Here is a 21,658-nt window from a genome sequence, read left to right as displayed (position 1 = left end):
AGGAAGAAATCAAGCTGTTGGAGAAAAGTCAAAGGGACCACAGTCTCTGAAGTTGTACCTAGGGTCTGAGGGCACCATGGAGCAGGGAGGCCAGAGACGGAGCAGGGAGGAGTGGGGGTTGGTCACAGAGAGGACTACTCAGTGCTGGGATGAGAAGGACTTGAAGGCAGGCACCCTTCCCCAGGTCAGGTCCCCGTGCCTGAGGCTGGACTGTCAGCCAGCTTGGCAGTGGCCTCTTCTCTCCCCTTCCTCCGAGGGGAAGATGGTGCACAGGTATCCTGGGTGAGTGCTCTAGGGCTTTAGAAATGAGACCGCAGGGGTTGGACTCGCCAGTTCAGTGCTCCTCAACCGCGTGGTGCTGCCTTCCCCTTCAAGGCAGAGGAGTTCTACGTCTGCATCTATGCTACCCGAGAAGGGGACTACGTCCTGTTCCACCATGAAGGTGGGGTGGATGTGGGCGATGTGGACGCCAAAGCCCAGAAAATGCTCGTCGGCGTGGACAAGAAACTGAATCCTGAGGATGTCAAGAAACACCTGTTGGTCCATGCTCCTGGAGACAAGAAAGAGTTGAGTGAGAGGGAGGGCTGGCAGGGGGTGGCAGGGGGGCTGTAGCGGCTGACAGCTCTGGGCACGGAGCAGGGAAGGCAAGGCCGGCTTCCCTGTGTGGGCGTCCACCCTGCCTCACCCCAGCATCTGGGTGGGAGGGTAGGCGCAGTCCTTCGGCCGGCTCAGACTGAAACACGCTGTCTGTGTCTGTCACCTCACTGCCCCTGTCTGTCTGGCGCCGCCACCTCCAGCTTCGTGCCTGACAGCTCCTTTCCGCCTCAGTGGCTGAAGAGTGATGTCCAGAGAGCAGGGTTCACTGAGGAAAGAGAGAGGTTGGCAGGGCCAGTATAGGGAAGTGGAGCTGTCCGTGGCAGTGAGAGATTGCTGTGGGGAGGGAGTGTTGGGGGGCTGCTGAGCCCATACCCTGGCTCCCTGAGGACTGACCAGCCCTCTCTCCTTCCTCCTTTAGGATTCTGGCCAGTTTTATCTCTGGCCTCTTCAATTTCTATGAGGATTTGTATTTCACCTACCTCGAGATCAACCCCCTTGGTAATTGGCTGTGTTGCGGGAGGGAGGGTGCTGAGCAAGGGGCAGTCATAACAGGGTCCCACAGTGCCTGTGGTAACCCTGGCCTTGATCTTCAGAGCATCAGACCGCCCTCCCCCACCCCCACTGGTAGAGGGCGCTATAGCCTGGTGTATGTTTGCGGAGGGATGTCTGGGCTCAGGGAGTGCAGCCTCCTGTTTCTGAACTCTCAGAAAACAGTGGTTATCCCTCTTCTAAACCAACCCCAGCTTTCTTCGATTTTAATTTCTTCTGTGATGGGGAAGTCCTGATTTTGACCTGGCTCTCTGCTGTGGTTATTCCTGCCAGTGGCTTAAGCCGAGCTACCAGGATTCGGGCTGTCTCTGCACTGACCTGACCACTCAGGCCCTTCTGTCCCCTCGGTGCCCCTGGAGCAGCTCCCAGGGGTGGGTCCGTCACTGATCCCCAAGGCTGGGAAGACATTAGTCCCAGCCTCTGGGCTGTGAGGGAGGAAGGTGGTATGAGCTGGCTCTGGCCAGGGCTGCTCAGGGCAAAGTCTGATTCCAGATTCCAGCTGGGGATGCAGCCCCTAGAAGGAACCAGATGGCTCTGTGCTAACTTCATTAGCTAAATGGCCCTGGGGTAAAGGGAGGGTGCGTATCCAGTTAGTCAGCAGTAAATGAATCCTGGCTGGGGGCCCAGTGCACCCCATGGCTCGTCACTCACCTAGACACTTAAGGCTTCTCATAGCCAACCCCAGGACATGGATATGTCCACCCCTGGGTGGGGGGTTGTCTCCCAACAGCAGCCTGAACCTTAACACTTCTCGTTTTAAGGGCAAGGCTGTGGAAGGGTGAACGGTTAGGTTGAAGGCGTGGAATGCAGCATTTAAGAAAAAGTTGAAAAATTGCCACGGTGAGATCATCCAGTAGTGGCAGCCAGCGAGGAGACAGGGGCATGGCCACATGACGCCATGCCTTTCTCTGATGTGCAGGGAAGGCTGGGCCTTAACTTAGATCGCTGGATGACAATCTAGAGTGCTCAGAATCACGAGATTCCAGGTCGATGCCATACTTCTGAGAAAGAATGGATAGGACGTGTGCCTGGAATCCGTGGTCCCCGTGCAGAGAAAGAGTTCGAGACAGAATTTGACAATTTCGTAGAATGTCAGCTTCGGCAGAAAACGATGGAACGTCTAAGTGACGTCAGGAGGCAGCAGGATAAACTAATAAAGGAAGGAAAGTATGCGCCTCCACCTCCCCACGTGGGATCCCAGACCCGGAGCAGAGCTGCTGCTGACGGCTGGAGGCTGATTTTCTTGTTCTCTCTTCTCCCCAGGAAAGTTCAGTTACTAAAAACCTCTTTGTGAAAGTGTCTAAAAATAAAGGATTGCTCTATCCTGTTTTAAAAAAAAAAAAAAATTGCCGAGGCACAAGGGTGCCTGGGTGGCTCGGTTAGTTAAGAGTCCAACTCCTGATTTCTGCTCAGGTCATGATCTCATAGGTCATGGGATTGGGAGGTGGGGCTCAGCACTCAGCAGGGAGTCTGCTTCTTTCCTTCTCCTCCTTCTGCCCCTCCCCTGACTTGCACATGCCCCTCCCATAAATACATACATATATACGTACATACATAAATGAATAAATAGTTTTTAAAAATTGTCATGGCAACTAAAACAGACTTCCCTGTCATTTTACCTATAGGTCAGAGCGGAGAGGGGTGGTCTTAAATTATTTATTTTTCTTTTAATGGGGTAAAAGTTGTGTGGAAGGGCCATCTGTTTTTTTTGTGGAGCTGGGTAGTTGCTGGGTCTGGGTGGGACCCCGGAGTGGGTGGTTGGTGTGTGGAGAAGCCTGTGGAGGTGTTTGGAGATTGGTGGTTGCCTCCACCCGGGTCCTGCCTCTGATTGCCTCTGCTTTTCTCACAGTTGTGACCAAAGATGGCGTCTATGTCCTTGACTTGGCGGCTAAGATAGATGCCACAGCCGACTACATCTGTAAAGTGAAGTGGGGTGATCTAGAGTTCCCTCCTCCCTTCGGGCGGGAGGCTTACCCAGAGGTAAGGCTGCTGTGGGGAGGAGGTGGAGGGTGAGGGGGCCCTGGGAGAAGGTGACTGGTCTCAGGGGAACATCGGGCACCACCACCACCACCACCCCTGCCGCCATGGGCTATATATTTGGCAGGAAAGGAAGGTTGAGAACCATTTAATTTTCTTAAAACCCCAAAGGAGGTGGGGGTGGGAGTCAGCCAAGCCTCTGAATCCTGGCCAGAAATCCTTTTAGACTTCTCTCTCAATCAACCTCCCTGGGCTCTTAACTTGATTTGTCGAAAATTCCAAGTGGCTCTTGCTAATCCTGACGGAGGAAGGTAGTTCTCTTGGCCTCTTGCTGAGAATTTTAATTGCTCTTTCCCACCACCCCATCCTCTCAAGAGGTCCTCAGCAGGATCAGGCCTATGAGTCATAACCCAGGCCAGGGGAAGAGTCTGGGCTGGGAAAAGGGATGGGGCCTGTGATGAGCCAGGCAGGCAGACGTTGGGTGTGGGGGGCCGTGATAGTAGCAGGGTGACCTAGTGAGGCTTGGGACTTGGGCAGAGGGCCAGGGACTTGAGGTCAGAGATAAAGGAGTTGGGAAGTTTGTCCCCAGGCAGTGGCTGCGGCCATGCGTGATTTCGGTACTGGAGGACGTCTTCATGTTTCATCCCAGGTACTTAGGATCCTGCACAACTCCTCTCCCTGACTCTATTAAGGCTTCAGAACCTCCTTATGTATCTCCAGGGAAAGGGCAGGGTCCCGGGACCCAGTGAAGGGGGTACCCCCAGGACCCACCTGTTGCTCTCTGGTCCCTAGGAGGCTTACATTGCAGACCTGGATGCCAAAAGTGGGGCGAGCCTGAAGCTGACCTTGCTGAACCCCAAGGGAAGAATCTGGACCATGGTGGCCGGAGGCGGTGCCTCAGTCGTGTACAGGTGACAGAGGGGCTGCTGCAGGGGGTGGCAGCCGGGTCTGCCCGGAGTCCACGTGTGCGTAGTCTGGATCAAATTACCTCACCTCCGAGTAGGGTTTGGGAATCTTCATTTTCTCCCCTTGCTGCAGAACAGAGGCTCTGGTGAAAACCTGTCCTCTGTGCTGTCTTCTGCAACTTTCTTGTTTGCTTCCGAATGAGGTCACTTTTATTAGTTTTAATCTTTGTAGTTAACAATACATGCTTCATGCAGAGGTGTAGTAAATACAGAGAAGAACCTGAAGGTAACCCTTGCCTGGCGGTTTCCCCACCCCTCCTTCCTTCCTTGCGGCTGTTTTAATGCCCATGTATGTCTTCATACTTTCACGCTTTATAGGAATATTAGGCTCATATTCTATACTCTTTGCGATAATTGGTGGTTTTTTGTTTAAAGCACAGTAGGGATCCGCTCATTCCCAGGCAGGAGGCTGCTGCGTTCCCTTCTGTGCCTGGATCGGTCCTCCTCTGGCTGCAACCATTTTACTCCTCCACTGGGCAGCCCGGCAGGGACTCCTGGCAGGGATTCCTGGAGTGCGTGGTTTTTCTTTATGTCTGGAAGCACTTCTTGTTCCCTTGACTTCCCAGTGTCAGTCCCGAGCCCCACGATGGCCTGGGGCTAGCAGAGCTTACTGCCAGGGAGAGCCAGAGGCAGTGCAGTTCGCTTTCAGGTGTGACTGTGGTGGACCATGGAGGGTCTGAGGCCCAAGGGGTCAGTCCTGTAGGCTGACTCTAGGGCTCTGGGGGCACCTGCTGTCCTCCTCAGCACCAGGCTGCCACCCTCTGCCACTGGAGTCAGAGCCAGCCTTGACTTCTTGTATCTCCCCGGCAGTGATACCATCTGTGACTTAGGGGGTGTCAACGAACTGGCAAACTATGGGGAGTACTCGGGCGCCCCCAGCGAGCAGCAGACCTATGACTATGCCAAGACGATCCTCTCCCTCATGACCCGGGAGAAGCACCCAGATGGTGAGACACACACGCTCTTTCCCCCAGGATGGCCCCTTATGCTGCAGTGGGAATAGCTTTGGGCGAGGACACACTGAGGTGGTGGTCCTGGTCCTTTGCGGCCTAGGGTTAGTCACCTAGCTTCTGGACCTCTGTTTCTCCAACTCTGCAATGGGCAGACGGGGAGCTCTGTCAGATGGGGAGCTCTGGGGAGGCAAGGAAGTGATGTGTGCAGAGAGCCCTACAAGCAGGTGCAAGGGCGGAGTTAGCAGTGTGCTCTTACTGCTGTAAGCTCAGATCTTAGTGGCCCGCTTTTTTTTTTTTTTACATTTGTTGTTGGGGTTTTTTGTTTGTTTGTTTGTTTTAGTGGCCCACTTCTATGTTTACCATCTGGGCTATGGGATTCGCAGCTTCCCTTTACCACCTGTCCAGTGTTTGGGGGATTAAGTCTACCAGCTCCCCTTCCCTTGAGCCAGAAGAGATTCCCAACGGGGTTATCCACAGACCAAACTGAGTTTCTGAGTGCCAGCCAGGAACAGTGTAGAGCTTTGGTGGGTTTTCATTAACCACCTGCTAGGTGAGGCAGGTGATGGGAAGCCTAGTTGATTAAGACTGAATGGATGTCGGGTAGGCCAGACTGCTCCCCACCCCACCCAGCCCCTGTACTGATACCTCTTAATGCTTGGGGGACCTTTGCTTAGAGAGGAGAGAATACCCTCAATTGGATTTCTGGTAAGACGTTCAAGTCTGCCTTTCTAATGACCCTTCTCCTCCAAACACAGGCAAGATCCTCATCATTGGAGGCAGCATTGCAAACTTCACCAATGTGGCTGCCACGTTCAAGGTAACCAGCCATGAGGGCTGTGCCGTTTCTGGGGAATGTGGATTTGGGGGAAGCCAGGAAGGGAGGTTTCTGTAAGCCAGGTTTGAGGCAGAAACTGGGTACCATGATGTACCCAGTTCAGTAGGGGCTCTTGTCCCGGGGTCCCTTGTTGGGGATGCTGAAGACACTGGGATAGATTCGGGTCTTCTCCAAAAGGTCAGAATGAGGAAAATGGTCCAATGATCTGCGGCCCTTGTTCTTTCAGCCAGGGCCTGTCAGCCCGGGTCCCTGTGCTCAGGTCGGGGGCATCGGCACACAGTTCAGAGTGTGACCGCTGGTCAGGAAGGACGACAGCACTAACGGGGCTCGAGAGTCTCGTCCCCTTCTGAGCAGCCACCTCAGGAAGCCAAGTCTTGCTCTGTACCGTCCAGTGCTCAGTGGGGCTCTTCAGAAGAGCGTGTCCCACCTGGTAGTTGCGTGTAAGTTTTGAGAGTAATGAATAAACAAATGTCAGCCTTGAAAGTGATCCCTGAAGAAGTGGGGGACCAGGCCTCATCAGTCTTGCCTAAAACAGGGTCTCCTTAATTGTTCCTGATCAGCAGACAGATGGGAAGCAGGTGAACCTTCACAGCTTTGTGCTGACTTCCGCACAACCATGTAGTCCAGTAGAGGTCTTGGTAGGTAGGGTGCTCAAGTCTGGGGCTGGACCAGGTTTATAGCTTCAGGTGCAGTGCCATGGGTGACAGATGTCACATCCTGGACCCTGTAAACTTGCCTCCTGTCTGGGGAGACAGAACTCCATACACACCTGTTCTCCCAGATTGTTTCCAAGATAGCTACTCATTATGAGTTCCCCAAAATTGCTGGAGGAAGTTTTAGTAGGAGTCGGATGTTTAAGTGGTTCGTGGCCTGATAGCTTGGAGAACTCTTGCCTAGGACCCTGGCCTTGATTTCCCCCCAGACTGCAGTAAGTGACAAGGCTGACAGGAGCCAGCATCCCCGTGTGTTGAGGGGTGTGACTCCCAGGTACCTCAGCAACAGCTTGTGTGCCCGCAAGTCCTGGGCCTTCTGGTTGCTCGTGGGTGGTCTAGTCCACATGTGTGAAATTCTTGCCTGCCGGGGCCTGCCTGCCCTCTTTGCCAGAAGCAGCCCTCGTGGCGTACACCCTGGCATGTTTATCAGGGTTATAAATAATTGACTTAGGACTGCCTGATTTTTAGTCATGTGTCTGTCGGCCCTTCGTGCTTCCAGGGCATCGTGAGAGCAATTCGAGATTACCAGGGCCCCCTGAAGGAGCATGAGGTCACCATCTTTGTCCGAAGAGGTGGCCCCAACTATCAGGAGGGCTTGCGGGTGATGGGAGAAGTCGGTAAGACGGGGGGACCTTTTCTCTGCCTCCTTGGGCTTCCTGGAAGCGGGTCGGTCCTCAGACACTTGCTCACGTAACCCCCTTTCTGGATGGGCAGCTTGCTTTAGCATCCACTCTCTCTGCTCCTGCGGTCAGAGCCCCGGCCCTAAACTTCACAAAACATTGCTGTTCAGCTGTGTAACAAATATTTGTGGAACACCTGTCCTGTGACAGCAGGCCCCCGTGCTGCTGAGAACAGGGACTGTCACGTCAGGTAGCACGAGGTGCTGGGAAAGCAAACAAAACCGAAGGGAAGGATAGCATGTGTGGGAGGGGACAGGGCCGGTTTTAATGGGGTGATCAGCGAATGCTTCACCGAGAAGGTGACATTTGAGCAGTGAGCTAGAGGAGAGGAGGGAGCAGCTCGGTGGTGGCTGTGGTGGGAAAGGCAAGTTCCAAGGCCCCGAATGGGAGCGTGCTGCTCTGTGGGACCAGCGGTCAGGGCTGAGGGAGCAAAGGCGGGGTATTGGCAGGCAAGGCAGAGAGGCGGCAGGGGCCATGTGGAGCTGGTCCAGGTGCCAGGAGCACTTGGCCATGTCCCTGGGCTGGCAGCCTGTGGAAGACTTTGTGGTTGGAAGGGTTGTTGGGCTGCCTGGGGGATAGCGGGTTCAGAGGCAAGAGGGTAAGGGGGGAGAGGAGAGGAAGGGCAGGTAACTAGTAGGATGGAGAGCATTGTCCCTTGTTGAGATGAGGTACAAGAGGGTGGTGGCATCTGCTTTGGTTTCCTTTCTTCATTCTGCATTTTTTGGTTCTCTGGCAGGTTCATGAGACCTCACCTTTGGGGCTTTCCAGAAGCTGGGGGACCTCCTCTCAGTCTGGACTAAGATTGTGTCTCCCTAAGTTGAGCTCACTGAGCCTGAGACACGTGAACTTGGTCACCAGCAGCTTTGGTCTTTAGTGCAGCCCCCTTTGCTCAGAGCAGTTATATGTGGGGCAGGGGTTCACCCGAGGTGTCAAGAGAGGGGACAGGATGCTCTTGCTCAGGACACGTGCCCTGCCCTTTGACCAGAAGGGCGAAAGCTTTCCATCCTCCCGTGTTCCCAAATCTGGTGGATGTGGCAAACGGGAGCCCACCTACGTCACTCGAAGGGGTGCCCGTCCTCATTTTCACCTACAGCTCAGTTCCTGCCACGGGGACAGCACAGTGAATGTTCATCACAGAGCACTAAGCTCAGAGGACATTAAACAAGTAAATGATTACTAGAAGACACTGTCCAGTGGGCATGTGTGCATACAGTGAGGCGGCAGGACAGGGGAGGTCAGGGAAGGCCTTCCTTGAGAGGTGGCACTCAGGCTGAGCTGAGAGATGGGAGGGCTCTGAGCAGAGGAGGGAGGAGAAGGGCCAGGGCCCTGAGGAATTGAGCCCTGGAGATCAGGAGCAGGGGCCAGGCCACGCAGACGTCAAGGTCAAGGGTTTGGAGAGCCAGTAGCCAGCGGCCAGCAGGACTGCGCAGACCTTCCTAATTACGCTCACAGCCGCTTCAGGGTATCAGGAAAGCTTCTTTGTTGTTCTTCTTACCAGCAGGTGGTCTTTACAAAGAGATGTTTGGTAGTGAAAATAGGGCAGTTGGTCTGTCCTGGATAACTGCTCTTGTGCAGGGGCCTCTGCAGAGTCATACGGACTTGGGTGTTTACTTAGAGACTTGAATGATGGACTCTTTTCTTTCCCTCACAGGGAAGACCACTGGGATCCCCATCCATGTCTTTGGCACAGAGACTCACATGACAGCCATCGTGGGCATGGCCCTGGGCCATCGGCCCATCCCCAACCAGCCACCCACCGCGGCCCACACTGCAAACTTCCTCCTCAATGCCAGCGGGAGCACGTCGGTAGGTGCCCCCTGCCCTCCACCTTAAAGTGCCTTCCTCCCATCCAGAACACGGTGTCCCTGCTCGGTCCCTAGCCATCTTAGGGCACTGGGGAAAGACAGATTGGTTTCTCTATCTCTGCCAGTATTTTCCTGCCCAAGCAAGGTAGTATAATGGAAAGACCAGGGGGTTTTATTACTTTAGGTTTTTAAGTAAGCTCTGTACCCAGCATGGGGCTTGAACTCACAACCCAAGATCAAGAGTTGCACATTCCACTGACCAAGCCAGCGAGGTGCCCCTGGACTAGGGGGCTTAAAATTAGACCGGAGTTCAAATCGTGTTGAGAGCAGGACCTTGGCGGGTGTCATACCTCTCAGAGCCTCAGTTTGCTCATCTGTGACATGGGACAATACTAATTCCCATCTCAAGAGGGCTGTTAGGATGATAGTTTTGGAAGCACTTTGTAGAGAATAGTTCTGTACATGGTTCTTGTGACCCGATTTCTTTGGGCCTTAAGGACCCAAAGCTTAAGGACCAATAGCTCTTTTTCCCAGTTATTACCCGTGATTCTTACCCTGTCTCCTTGTCCCTCCCCAGACTCCAGCCCCCAGCAGGACGGCGTCTTTCTCTGAGTCCAGGGCCGATGAGGTGGCACCCGCAAAGAAGGCCAAGCCTGCCATGCCACAAGGTAACTTGTGGGCCCTCCCCGCTGCCCCCACCCCGGTCCACCTGCCCTGTCCAGGCCCTACAGGGGCACTGGAACAGGGTTGGGGCTTTGCTGTGAGAGTGGGCATGGCAGATGGGCCTAAATGGACGTGAGGACATGAAGACTCAGGCCTTCCTAAGCCTTCCCAGAAATACCCGGAGGTGGCGACGCCCTCCAGACTCCGCTTCTCAGTGGAGAGCAGGAGCTCAGAGCTGGGACGGCAGAGCAAGCGCCCATGTGGTAGTTCCACGTGGTAGTTCCTGCCCATCCCACCTTCTGGGGTACTTCTGAAGCCCCCCTGCCCTTTCTTTGAGCCCACCGTAAGAACCCATGTTGATAACCAGCCCATCTGCATGTTGCCTCCCCTGTCAGGGAGGTCAGGGAGGTCAGGTCTGTGTCCTCTGGTTCGTCAGACGTGACCCCTGCCAGCCGGTCCTTGCAGCCCGGGTGAGATAATAGGTGTTGATCCGCACAGGGCTGGTGCAGACAGCGTGCGCTTGAGGCATTTTGTGAACTAGCTCCACGGGCTCCAGGCACTCGAGATTGTAAGCTGTTTCTCAGCTACCAACTTTGTTTCCAGCACAGGGACAGACCCCAGTGACCTAATCATCTTACTCTGCTTTATGGGGACAAACAGGGGGCTTGGCTTTATGAGGGTGGGATCTGGCCAGCTGCCCCTCCACCAGGCTGGGGGCCTGTGGTCTTCAGCAACCCCTCCAGGCCTTCTTGCCTCTCCTGCCCCCTCTCTGGCCCTTTGGCCTTTTGCCCTTTCTTGCTTCTGCTCTGCCGATCAGTGCTCTCTTCTCTTCTGTTGGCTTCACTCCTGTCTGTTGTGAAATAGATGAGAGACAGTGAGGGCATCAGGCCTGTGAGGCTTGTCCTTGGGACCCTTCCCTCTTCCCACCCTCTCCCTCCAAAGCCTCCAGCCACCAGCAGGTGACTCAGCTGCTTTGGTCATTTTCTTTGACAGATTCAGTCCCAAGTCCAAGATCCCTGCAAGGTAGGATGCCCCCACCCCGCCCCAGCTCTGTGTGTGGCTTTGTTAGTGGGTTCTAGTATTTACTGTGTGCTTTGTTTCCTGCCCCAGTCCTAGTCTTTGCTCTCTCTCGCTTTCCCACCCCTGCTTAGTTGCTCCCACCCCTACTCAGCACTCTCCTGGCCAGCTGTATCTGGCTCCACACTCCGGACAGGACAGGGTAGGGAGCTCGGGAGCAAGAACCAGGCCCACAGCCTTGGAGAGTGGAGTGGTGCCTGCTGAGGAGGGAGGAGCGTCGTGGGAAGGAGGGAGCCATGGAAGCTGAAGGGGGAGTGGCAGCCTCAGCCCTCTGGGATTCCCATCTGGGTCTCAGGGTCTCTACTTTTTTTTACTTTTCCCACCTAGCCTCAGCACTGCGTCCTCATCCCTGAGGTCTCCGTGTCAGCAGTGGGTTGACTTCTCTGGGTTTTGGGTGGAAGACAGGCTAGACAAGTCAAGGAGAGAGGTAGAAGTTGGATGCATGTGCCAGAAATCTGTAGAGGGGATCTGGGCGTTGGTGTAGGAGGTCACTGCTTACATGAGGGACGTTTGCTGTGCTCACTCATATTCACGCAAACACATGCCCCCCACCCCACCCCAAAATCCTCAGGGCTTCCACTTAACTTTTTGACATTCACAGCTGTGGGAGGATTTTCCCTGGCGGAGGAGAAGCTTCTGATGATGACCTTTGATCCCTTGCTAAGGGGAGGGGAAGGGGCAGCTAGGCTAGGATAGGATATCCCCCTAGAAAGTCCAGGAATGCAGCACTTTCACTATTTGCCTTTGATCCCTATCTCCTGTCTCTGGAAAGATCCTTTGTAACCTGAAAGACCAGAGCTGAGGCTGAGCCCTGTGCCAAAAGAACGGGGGCCTACCCCGTTCTGAGAGCTCTTCCACCCACAGGCTGGGGTTCTCTTACTGTCAGTCCCTGACCCAGCAGAGGAGCCTGGTAGGGGACGTTAGCCCCGCTGCTGGTGTGCTGGGGAGGACGGCCTTCGGCTCTGCCATCTATGTGCTCAGGAAGGACCACTCTTGAGTTCTGCCCTTTTCGTGCTGGAGGTGTGCACGGGCTTGTGGAGACTGCAGAAACTTTGTCCCGTTTCTGTACTCTCTGAGGTAGACAGATGCAGGTTTGTGTGCTTACTCAATTCTGACTTTGGGAGGCTTCCCCGAGGGTGAGGAGAGAAGCCAGGCCCTTCTGGCTTGTATCCCGCCCTCCTCTCTGGTACAGTTAAGCTGTATCGTAATTTACTATATAATCTGGCTCTGATGCTAGGTGACAGGACCTCTGTCATCTGGCATCGCTGAGCTTCATGTTCCAGGGCCTGGGAAGCGAGGGTACTGGATTAGGTGGCTATCTTTGTTCTGTGATCTCATGTCTCCTGAGAACCCAGATGGGTCCGGTGACGGCAAGTCCCAGGTATTTGGAAGAGCAGGAGCCCTCCAGTATGAGAAGCTTACAGCTGAGAGGGAAGAAGCAAGCCTGCGTAGAGATGAGAACCCTGCATGCCTTGGGAGAGTGAGCTCAAATTTATTCAATCAGACCTTGAACCTGATTAGCCAAGCCTGCACTAGTACACTAGGTTAATTAATACCAGATGGCCCCTGAGCTCAGGGCCTTGTTCTCCTTGAAGGAGCTGAGAACCTCCCCTGGGGCTACTTCCCTCCAGCGACTTGCAGGGGATGGGAGGGACGGGTCACCTGTCTGCAGGGTGGTGAAGAGGCCTTTCCATTCAGGCTGCGCAAGTACTTCTGACAGCTCTTCTCCCCCCTTCTTTTACCTCTCACTCTTCTGCCTGCTGGAGAACTGCCCAAGAGCCTTGTTCTGAGCAGGAGAGGGCCACATGCTAGAGGGAGGCGGGCAGGAGGGTGGGGACAGCGCAGAAAATGATGGGAGGGTGCCACGAAGCCAGTGCGCTCAGTCCAGAACCTCAGGTAGAAATAAGGCTGCAGCCAGGCTTTTCTGTGGACCTACACTGACCTAGAATCCTGAGGATTCTGATCCTGACCCGAGCTGGATTACATCCAGATTTAGAGGTGATGATTGTCAGGTTGTTTCAAGTCGTGTGGCCACCAGAATCGGGAGTGCTTGATGTTTTTTGTTGATCAAGCCTAATTGATCATCTGCGTGAAAGCAAAATGCTGATTACGTGCCTTTCCTGTGAGGCAGAGCAGGTCCTGTAGGGATTCTCCACCTGTGGTGGGTCTTTTCTCTGCACGGGAGTGCTTTCTGTGTTCACTGCCAGCTCCTTACCAGCTAGGCAGGTCCTCTTAGCTTTCTTTGCTCTCTCTGCCACCTCTTTGCGAAGAAACCAGGGCACTCTTCCCCCAGTTCTCAGAGTCTCAGCCTCTTGACGTCCCTTTGCCGTGATGATGAGCTCCTTTCCCTAGACCGGGCGTGGAGGGGTGTGGCAGCCCCTGCCAGTCTCCCGGGAGTGTGTATCTCCCAGGAGTGTGTGTTCTGGGACTCGCTGTGTCTTTGCCCACCAGGAAAGAGTGCCACCCTCTTCAGCCGCCACACCAAGGCCATCGTGTGGGGCATGCAGACCCGGGCTGTACAGGGCATGCTGGACTTCGACTACGTCTGCTCCCGGGACGAGCCTTCAGTGGCCGCCATGGTGTACCCTTTCACGTGAGTCCCACCACGGCCAGAAGCTGGAGATGGCTGCCAAGGGGGGTTTTCTCAGCTCCTCTCCCTCACTAAGACAGACCCCGGGGGAACCAGCAAGATCCCCTTTGCTGGGGATCCATATTCCTGGGGTATCTGCTTCCCACACGTGGGACCCCGTCTCTCCACCTTCTAGACGAAGCTCCTCCCCTCAGCTTCCCTCTCCCCAGCCCTGACAGTTTGGGGGTATCCTGACCCGCTTCTTTTCTCACAGTGGGGACCACAAGCAGAAGTTTTACTGGGGTCACAAGGAGATCCTCATCCCTGTCTTCAAGAACATGGCTGATGCCATGAAGAAGCACCCAGAAGTAGACGTGCTGATCAACTTTGCCTCTCTCCGCTCAGCCTATGATAGTACCATAGAGACCATGAATTATGCGCAGGTAGGTCAGTGGGTGCTGGGGTGGGGAAGCAGGGGAAGTTCCTGAGTGGTGTCTGCTGGCACTGCCCCCCGGGACAAAGGGATTGGCACTCAGGACTGGCCAGTGGTGTGGGAGAAGGTCATTGGATACATCGATCTTTAGAAGGTAGGATGATAACTGAGGGCAGGCAGGCTGGCCAGGGCAGCTTACCAAGGCTCACAGAGTCCATTCAGTATTCTCTTCCCCCACCAGGTCCTCCCTGTGCCGCTAAGACCGGCTTTCACAACAGAATCAAAAGCAATTTCTTTTTTTTTTTTTTTAAGATTTCATTTATTTATTAGATCACAAGTAGGCAGAGTGGCAGGCAGAGAGAGATGGGGAAACAGGCTCCCCGCTGAGCAGAGGGCCCGACGCGGGGCTCGATCCCAGGACGCTGAGATCACGACCCGAGCCAAAGGCAGAGGCCTAACCCACCGAGCCACCCAGGTGCTCCCGAAAGCAATTTCTTATTATAAAATTATTACATGTCTTATTACAGAGGAAACTTAAATACGATCAAATAAAAAGAAGAAAAATGGAATACCTCAGTCAATTCCAGTTTCCCAGAGACACAGTTGCTAACATTTGAATATATCCTTCTGCATTCCTTTTTCTGGTTTTGAACATGTGGGATAACACTGTACGTGACTGGTAGTCCGTTTTCTTCAGTTACTCATTCCACATCCATAAATATTCATTGGCAACATCAGTTTCACCTTTCCAGGTCTTGTGGCGAGCATCTTAAATGGGCATTTGCATATATCCTTAATTATTTCCCCAGAGTAAATGTCTGGAAGTCAGACTGCTGCATCAGAACATGCAGATTTGAAAGCCTTTCATCCGTCCTGCCCAGGTGCCCTCCAGGAAAGTTAAAGGACATAAACTCCCATCAGTGTTTCAAGAATGCCTGCTTCCCTGTACCCTGGCCAACACTGAATGTTTGCATTTTAAAAACATTTATTTGGGGCATCTGGGTAGCTCAGTCAGTTAAGAATCTGACTCGATTTTGATTCAGGTCATGATCTCAGGGTTGTGAAATCGAGCCCTCCATCGGGCTCTGTGTTGTTCATAGAGTCTGCTTAAGATTCTCTCTGTCCCTCTCCCTGTGCCCTTCTACCCTTGCTCACCCTCGTGCTCTCTCTCTCTCTCTCTAAGATAAACAAGCACGTAATTGACAAGTGATAGGCATTCTATTTAATTTGTATATCTTTTTTTAAGATTTTGTTTATTTGAGAGAGAGAGCATTAGAACACAAAGGAAGGAGGGGAAGAGGCCTAGAGGGAAGTAGGTTCCCTGCTGAGCAAGGAGCCGATCACAGAGCTCAATCCCAGGACCCCGGGATCATGACCTGAGCCAAAGGCAGATGCTTAAACAGCTGAGCCAGCCAGGTGCCCCTAATCTGCATATCTTTGATTATTAATTAAGATGAGCTTTAAAAAACATTTATTGACTATATATATATATATATATTTTTTTTTTTTTTATTAAGACTTTATTTACTTGAGAGAGAGAATGTGAGAGCATGAGAGGAGGCAGGGTTGAAAGGGAAAGCAGACTCCCGGCTGAGCAGGGAGCAAGATGTGAGACTCAGTCGGGGGACTCCAGGATCATGATCTGAGCTGAAGGCAGTTGGTAACCAACTGAGCCACCCAGGCGCCCCGACCATTTATATTTTGTAACTTGCTCTCTCTTCCCTTTTTTTTTCCTGTTGAGGTGTTTGTGCTTTTTGTTACTGATCTGTATGCGTCTTTATAGATTAATATACTGATTTTTCTGTTCAAAATTATTGTCCGATCCCTGGCTGGCTTAGTGCAGTATAAGACTAGAGAATGTAAACTTGTTTTGCCATCTCCGTGAAGCAAAAACAAAAGCATACATGCTGAACATGAGCTGCCTTTTTATTCTAGAGCAAAGCTTAACAAACTATAGCTTGGAGCCCCTGGGTGGCTCAGTGGGTTAAAGCCTCTGCTTTCGGCTCAGGTCCTGATCCCAGGGTCCTGGGATCAAGCCCCGCATCAGGCTCTCTGCTCAGCAAGGAGCCTGCTTTCCTTTCTCTCTCTCTGCCTGCCTTTCTGCCTACCTGTGATCTCTGTCAAATAAATTAAAAAAAAAAAAAATTAAAAAAAAAACAAACAACCTGTAGCTTAAGGGTCAAACCTAACCCACTGCTTTTATAAATAAAGTTTTATTGGAACACAGCCGTGCTGTGTTCATTTATGTATTGTCCATGGCTGCCTTCATGCTACAAAGGCAAAGGTTAAGTGTTACTGCAAGAGATCACATGACCAGAAAAGCCAGGAAAAGTTTGCTGGTCCCTGGTCTAGAGCGAAAGTTCTGCCCACGCCCACTCCTGGCTTTCTCCCCAGTCTACTCTCTAGTTTGGGTGTGGAAGCAGCTCATTTGTGTTCTATACTACCCGTGGGACGTAGACCCTGGGACCCTGCTTTAGGAGTAGGCATCAGGACAGGTGGGGAGAAGGTAGGTCCGAGTCTTGTGAGTTTTTGGATGGAAGGGAATAGAGCCACTTTTGATGGTAGTGGATTTTCAGAAACATTTGCTCCTGCTTCGTTACTGAGTTTCTGTGGTGTTAACCAATGGAGATTGGCTTTAAATGTCTACACCTCTCTTTTTTGGAGAGGGTTGGAGTAGTCAGGATAGGGACTAGGGACAGAGGCTTATAGGAAGAAGGGGGTTGCATACTGTTAACATTACTTGGTTCTTAGAGCCTGGGAGGGGGCATGGAAGCTGGGTCCTATAAAGGGCGCCACCTCGTTGTTTTATCTGAGGCACAAAGATAACAGGAAGGGACTGTCCTTTAGATCCGGACCATTGCCATCATAGCTGAAGGCATCCCTGAGGCCCTCACAAGGAAGCTGATCAAGAAGGCGGACCAGAAGGGAGTGACCATCATTGGACCTGCCACTGTGAGTGTCCTTTCTGTAAAGCCCTTTAAGTTCAAGGCTATCTTTCAAAGTTCTGGACCCACAGAAAGCAAACTTGTTGACTGTTCTGTTTCTCTCTTAGGTTGAAAAGATTCAGAGAGTACCCATTGAAAGTCAAGTCTGTTCATATCCAGTTACTTTAAAGGGCTCCCTCCCCAGTCCCTATCACTTTAGGGGGCTTAACTGGAAGATACTATGTGTGTCTGCCCACCTTTGTGCAACCATAGTGTGGTCTTTGATTATTGCTTTAACTGTGAAATGAAGAAGAATCTACTTAGAGGTTTTATTTGCCCAAAGGTTTTCACATGGAAAGAAGTTGCTCTGAGAGTACTTTGTTGTCTTTCCTTAGTTGTGGCATTAAAGAGTTGTCTAAAGGTCAGATTTTTGAATTAAGCAAAGGGCCTTTCTTTCCTCTCTGAGGCAGGGGTGATGTTGAGTAGAGGTGCACACCTCTGTTTTACACTTCTCCTGGGTATTGTCCCCCTTTTAGAGCAAAGGAGGGGACTTAATCCTGAGTACACATATCCGAATCTGCAGCAGTATGCTGTGTTTTCCAAGTAAGATTCTCTTTTCCTTCGCGTAATGGCTCATGAGGGAGAGATGAGATCAGACCATTTTCTTTCCATCCTGATCAGTTTTGGGGAAGGGAGGTTGAGTAGGTAGTATTGGGCCTCGTGATTTCCCTGAGCTCTGGTCCGTCAGGAACTTACCCTCCCTCCCTGACTGCTCTTTCTGCCCTCACAGGTTGGAGGCATCAAGCCCGGGTGCTTTAAGATTGGGAATACAGGTGGGATGCTGGACAACATCCTGGCCTCCAAGCTGTATCGCCCTGGCAGCGTGGCCTATGTCTCGCGCTCCGGGGGCATGTCCAACGAGCTCAACAACATCATCTCTCGGACCACGGATGGCGTCTACGAGGGCGTGGCCATTGGCGGGGACAGGTGATGGGCAGGGCCAAGGCGGGCCTCCCCAGCTGGGAGAAGTCAGGGGGGGGGGGTCGCTGGGTCCTCTAATCTCTATTCAATGCTGCTGAATAAAGTCCATGAAACAGGACATTTCGGGGCGCCTGGGTGGCTCAGTGGGTTAAAGCCTCTGCCTTTGGCTCAGGTCATGATCTCAGGGTCCTGGGATCGAGTCCTGCATCGGGCTCTTTGCTTGGCAGGGAGCCTGCTTCCTCCAGTCTCTCTCTGCCTGCCTCTCTGCCTACCTGTGATCTCTGTCAAATAAATAATAAAAAACCACCAAAATCTTTAAAAAAAAAAACCCAAAAAACCCAGGACATTTCTACTCTGTTTCAGGAATGACATTGGCATGAGCTCAGAATAAAAAATAGAAAAAGGTGTTTTCAGAATGTTTGGGCTTTGGGGATAATTTTGTTTGTTGTCTGACTTGTGGCCACAGGGAGGCAGCAGAACGCAGCGGTTGTTGGGACTGATTCTGAAATCACAGCAAGAGGTGGCTCTAATCCCCAATTTCTCTGTTGATCAGGGAGGTGTCCTGGGCAGGTCATTTCCTCCGCAGACCCTCCATCATCCTTACAGATCAAATGGGTAAAATCATAGCAGCCACCTCATGGGGTTGTCACGAGGCTTAAGTGAGGGTAATATTTCTAGAAAGTGGCTAATGCAGGGCCTGCCACTTAGCAAGTACTCAGCAGCTGTTAACTGTAGTCCGTAATAGTGAAAGGAAGAACTGTTTCTCTACTCTCTACCATTACCTCACTGACCCTTCTGGCTGCCAGATGTTGGGGATTTTTTTTCCCGTGCCAGGCAGTTCTCCAGTTCTCTGCTGGGTGTCCTATAATGCATTTCAGTTCTGATAGTATCTACCTGGAATTCGTACCAGATCCCCCAGGGGAAGGGCTCAGCCTCATAAGATGCCAGTTGCAAGTCCAGGCTTCCTGTACTCCTGAACAACTGGCTGTATTTTGGGGGTCTCCACACCTCCCTTTTTGGGTTTGGTAATTTGCTAGAATGGTTCGCAGAACCCAGGAACAGCCAGAGGAAAGAAACACATATGGCAGGTTATGGGGGCGTGGAGCTTCTGTGCTCTCAGTGGGCACACCAGTCTCTCAGCACCGTGGTGTGCTTACCGATGCAAAAGCTCTCTGAACCCCTTTCTTAAGGGATTTTTTATGGAGACTTCATCATGTGGGCACGATCGATTATTAATTTAATCTCTAGCCCTTCTCCCCTCCCCAGAGGATGGTAAGTAGGGCTGAAAGTTACAAGCCTCTGATCATGGCTCAGTCTTCTAGTGACCAGCCCGCATCCAGGAGCTCTGCAGATGCCCACCCAGAGGTGCCTCAGGAGAACAAAAGACCCTCCTGTCACCCAGGAAATTCCAAGGGTTTTAGGAGCTCTGCCTCAGGAACTGGGGACAGAGATCAAATCCCTATTTCTTTCTGTTTCACAAATAATGTATTCATTGTTTTTGTTAGAGGGAATGGTAATCAGTAGAGTATTATTTTAGAGTAATGCTTACCATTTAATGCCATAATACATGTTAGCCACTGCTGTTTGCCTCAACCATCGCTGTTTGCCTCAACCAAAAGCTTTTGGGAGAGTGAGTTACCTTGTCCGTCTCCTGCCTCTCCAGTGTCATGTCAGATGGGACTTCCTGAGTGAGAAAGATCTCTCTCCCAGGTCTTGGGGGCTACAGCCTGGGGAACCGTCATCCCCAGTGCTCCCTGACAATGGGCTCCAGCTCAAAAAGTCTGGGCAGTTACACTCTCCCCTTGGGATTTATAATGCTCTTGAAGATCTGTAGAGAAGCATCCTTGGCCTTAAACAATCCTATCGTAAAATCTTGTGGCAGGAGAAAGTAAAAAAATATAGGGGAACCTTGAACAACCTAGGTTTGAACTGCACGGATTTGCTTATATATGGATTTGTTAATCCTTATGGCTTTGTTAATCACATTCCCTTTTCTCTAGCTTACTTTAGCGGGAGAACACAGTGTATAATGTGCATAATATACAAAATACATGAATCGACTACTGCTGTTATCTGTATGGTGCTGGCCAACAGTAGGCTCTCAGGAGTTACGTTTTTGGGGAGTCATAGTTATACTTGGATTTTTGAGTGCGTGTGGTGGGGATTGATGACCCTCACAATGTTCAAGGGTCAACTGTGTGTGCAGGCCCTATGTCTAGACCCAGCAACAGCCTGTCAGTCCTGGGACGTCGGTTGGCACGCTGTATTATCTATTGCTGTGTTAGAAAGAAAAAAAAAAAGTCACGCAAGCCAGGTGATTTCAAACTATGATAGGACATCTGTCCCCATAGTTTCTGTGCGTCAGGAGTCGGGGGTAGCGCAGGTAGGCACTTGGGGCTCGCGAGGGATGGGTTAAGCACACCTGGTTAAGCAAGGTGTTCGCTGGCCACAGGGCCAGTGTAGCTCAGGGCCTGCCTGAGGCTGGACGTGGCCCATCCACAGGCTGGCGGGGGCTTTCTCGGGGCTTCTCCAAGGGCTGCTCAGTGTCTTCAGGACATAGCGGCCAGCGCCCCCCAGGGGCAGCGGTTTAAGAGAGAGTGCCATACAGAAGCTGTTCTTTGTATAACCCTGCCTGGAAGCCATTGTCAGAGAATCACTTCTGCCCCGTTTTGTTTATGAGAAATGGATGGTCTGTCTGACCCATATCCAAGTGAGGCGTGAGGTTCTGCCTTGTTAAAAGAATTTGCAGCCATATTTTAAAGACCCCACACGTGTGCTCTATAAGCATCTCTTACTGTCAAGCAAACCTCCCCCTCGTCCTCCCCTTCCCTTGTGCTTCATATTTTACCCCCCACACACACACCCTTGAGCCATCTCTGGGCCCTCACTGGACACCTACACTCACGAGAAGCCTCATGTGTTCCTGGTAGCTTCCTACACCTGTACCTGCATGTCTGCAGGCCTCCCGATCCCATGTGTTCTCTGCTCTCACCAGGTACCCCGGCTCAACATTCATGGACCATGTGCTCCGCTACCAGGATACTCCAGGAGTAAAAATGATCGTGGTTCTTGGAGAGGTGAGTTTTTTTTTTTTTTTTATTTTTCTGACTCTAAAAGTAATGTGTGATCTCTGTTTTGTTTTTTGTTTTTTTTTTTTAATGCATGCATATATGACTTAATGTGCCAGTCGCTGGTAATCCCGCTCCCTACACTCTGGGGCATAGAGGCCATCGCTGTTAACACTGCCATGTCTGTTCCCGAAAAACTTCTTGACTCTGGTGGTGAAAGATATTCTAGGACCAATGAAGAAGCTGCTCCGGGATGACCTTGGTCTCTTGGGCAGTGCACTGCACAGCTGGAGCAAGAAGTGCACTTTTTTCAGTTTGGGAGAGTCTTATAACCCCATTCCTTGCTTGTGCACCTGAGCAGGTCTGATCCAAAATCATCGTATACCCTTAGATGGGGGAGGGGCGTCCCAGGAACTCCAGAGGACACCCACTCCCCGGTTTACAGTTCTTCCTTGCATCCTGTCTTAGTCCTGCAGGATCTTATTTGGCCAGCGCCCATGTGTCTTCATCTTTTAGCTAAGTTGTAATTTGGGACTCCTGGAGCCTCTGACCCCTGCCTGACTCGGGCAGATTTTCCAGCGGCAGTGCTGCCCACAGCAACTTGGGACCTGGTTCCACTGACTTAGGGGCTTTTTCTTGTTCCCTGTTCCTTGGCAGATAGGGGGCACTGAGGAATATAAGATCTGCCGGGGCGTCAAGGAGGGCCGCATCACCAAGCCCGTGGTCTGCTGGTGCATCGGGACCTGTGCCACCATGTTCTCCTCTGAGGTACAGCCCTGGCAGGTCGCTCCTGTCTGGGTGGACCGGCGGGGTGTGTGGGGGGCATTCGAGGTGAGCTGTGTGGTCCCCTGGTTAAGCAGCTCATTCCT

The 21,658-nt window shown here is 52.2% G+C and overlaps 1 protein-coding gene and 1 pseudogene across 2 annotated transcripts in view; both read left to right on the top strand.

Moving 5' to 3' along the window:
• The window catches only part of ACLY (ATP citrate lyase), a 42,283-nt gene that overhangs the window by 7,772 nt on the left and 12,853 nt on the right, over nt 1–21,658 (top strand). The window contains exons 5-20 of one of the 2 annotated variants that reach the window (XM_032871627.1): nt 376–566; nt 1,016–1,095; nt 2,996–3,126; nt 3,916–4,034; nt 4,899–5,035; nt 5,797–5,858; nt 7,089–7,206; nt 8,921–9,075; nt 9,652–9,742; nt 10,731–10,760; nt 13,266–13,407; nt 13,658–13,826; nt 16,664–16,768; nt 17,531–17,727; nt 20,717–20,798; nt 21,447–21,557. In XM_032871627.1, coding sequence (XP_032727518.1) covers nt 376–566; nt 1,016–1,095; nt 2,996–3,126; nt 3,916–4,034; nt 4,899–5,035; nt 5,797–5,858; nt 7,089–7,206; nt 8,921–9,075; nt 9,652–9,742; nt 10,731–10,760; nt 13,266–13,407; nt 13,658–13,826; nt 16,664–16,768; nt 17,531–17,727; nt 20,717–20,798; nt 21,447–21,557 — 1,920 coding nt within the window. The remainder of the gene's footprint in view (nt 1–375; nt 567–1,015; nt 1,096–2,995; nt 3,127–3,915; nt 4,035–4,898; nt 5,036–5,796; nt 5,859–7,088; nt 7,207–8,920; nt 9,076–9,651; nt 9,743–10,730; nt 10,761–13,265; nt 13,408–13,657; nt 13,827–16,663; nt 16,769–17,530; nt 17,728–20,716; nt 20,799–21,446; nt 21,558–21,658) is intronic. The other variant, XM_032871628.1, reaches the window with a different exon arrangement.
• On the top strand, nt 2,045–2,494 carry LOC116875854 (annotated as a pseudogene).

Source organism: Lontra canadensis, unplaced genomic scaffold, assembly GCF_010015895.1.
Source record: "Lontra canadensis isolate GAN:19392208 unplaced genomic scaffold, GSC_riverotter_1.0 scaffold43, whole genome shotgun sequence".
Classification (NCBI taxonomy): domain Eukaryota; kingdom Metazoa; phylum Chordata; class Mammalia; order Carnivora; family Mustelidae; genus Lontra; species Lontra canadensis.
The sequence above is the reverse complement of the archived record's forward strand: the minus strand, read 5'-3'. Positions and strand labels throughout refer to the sequence as shown.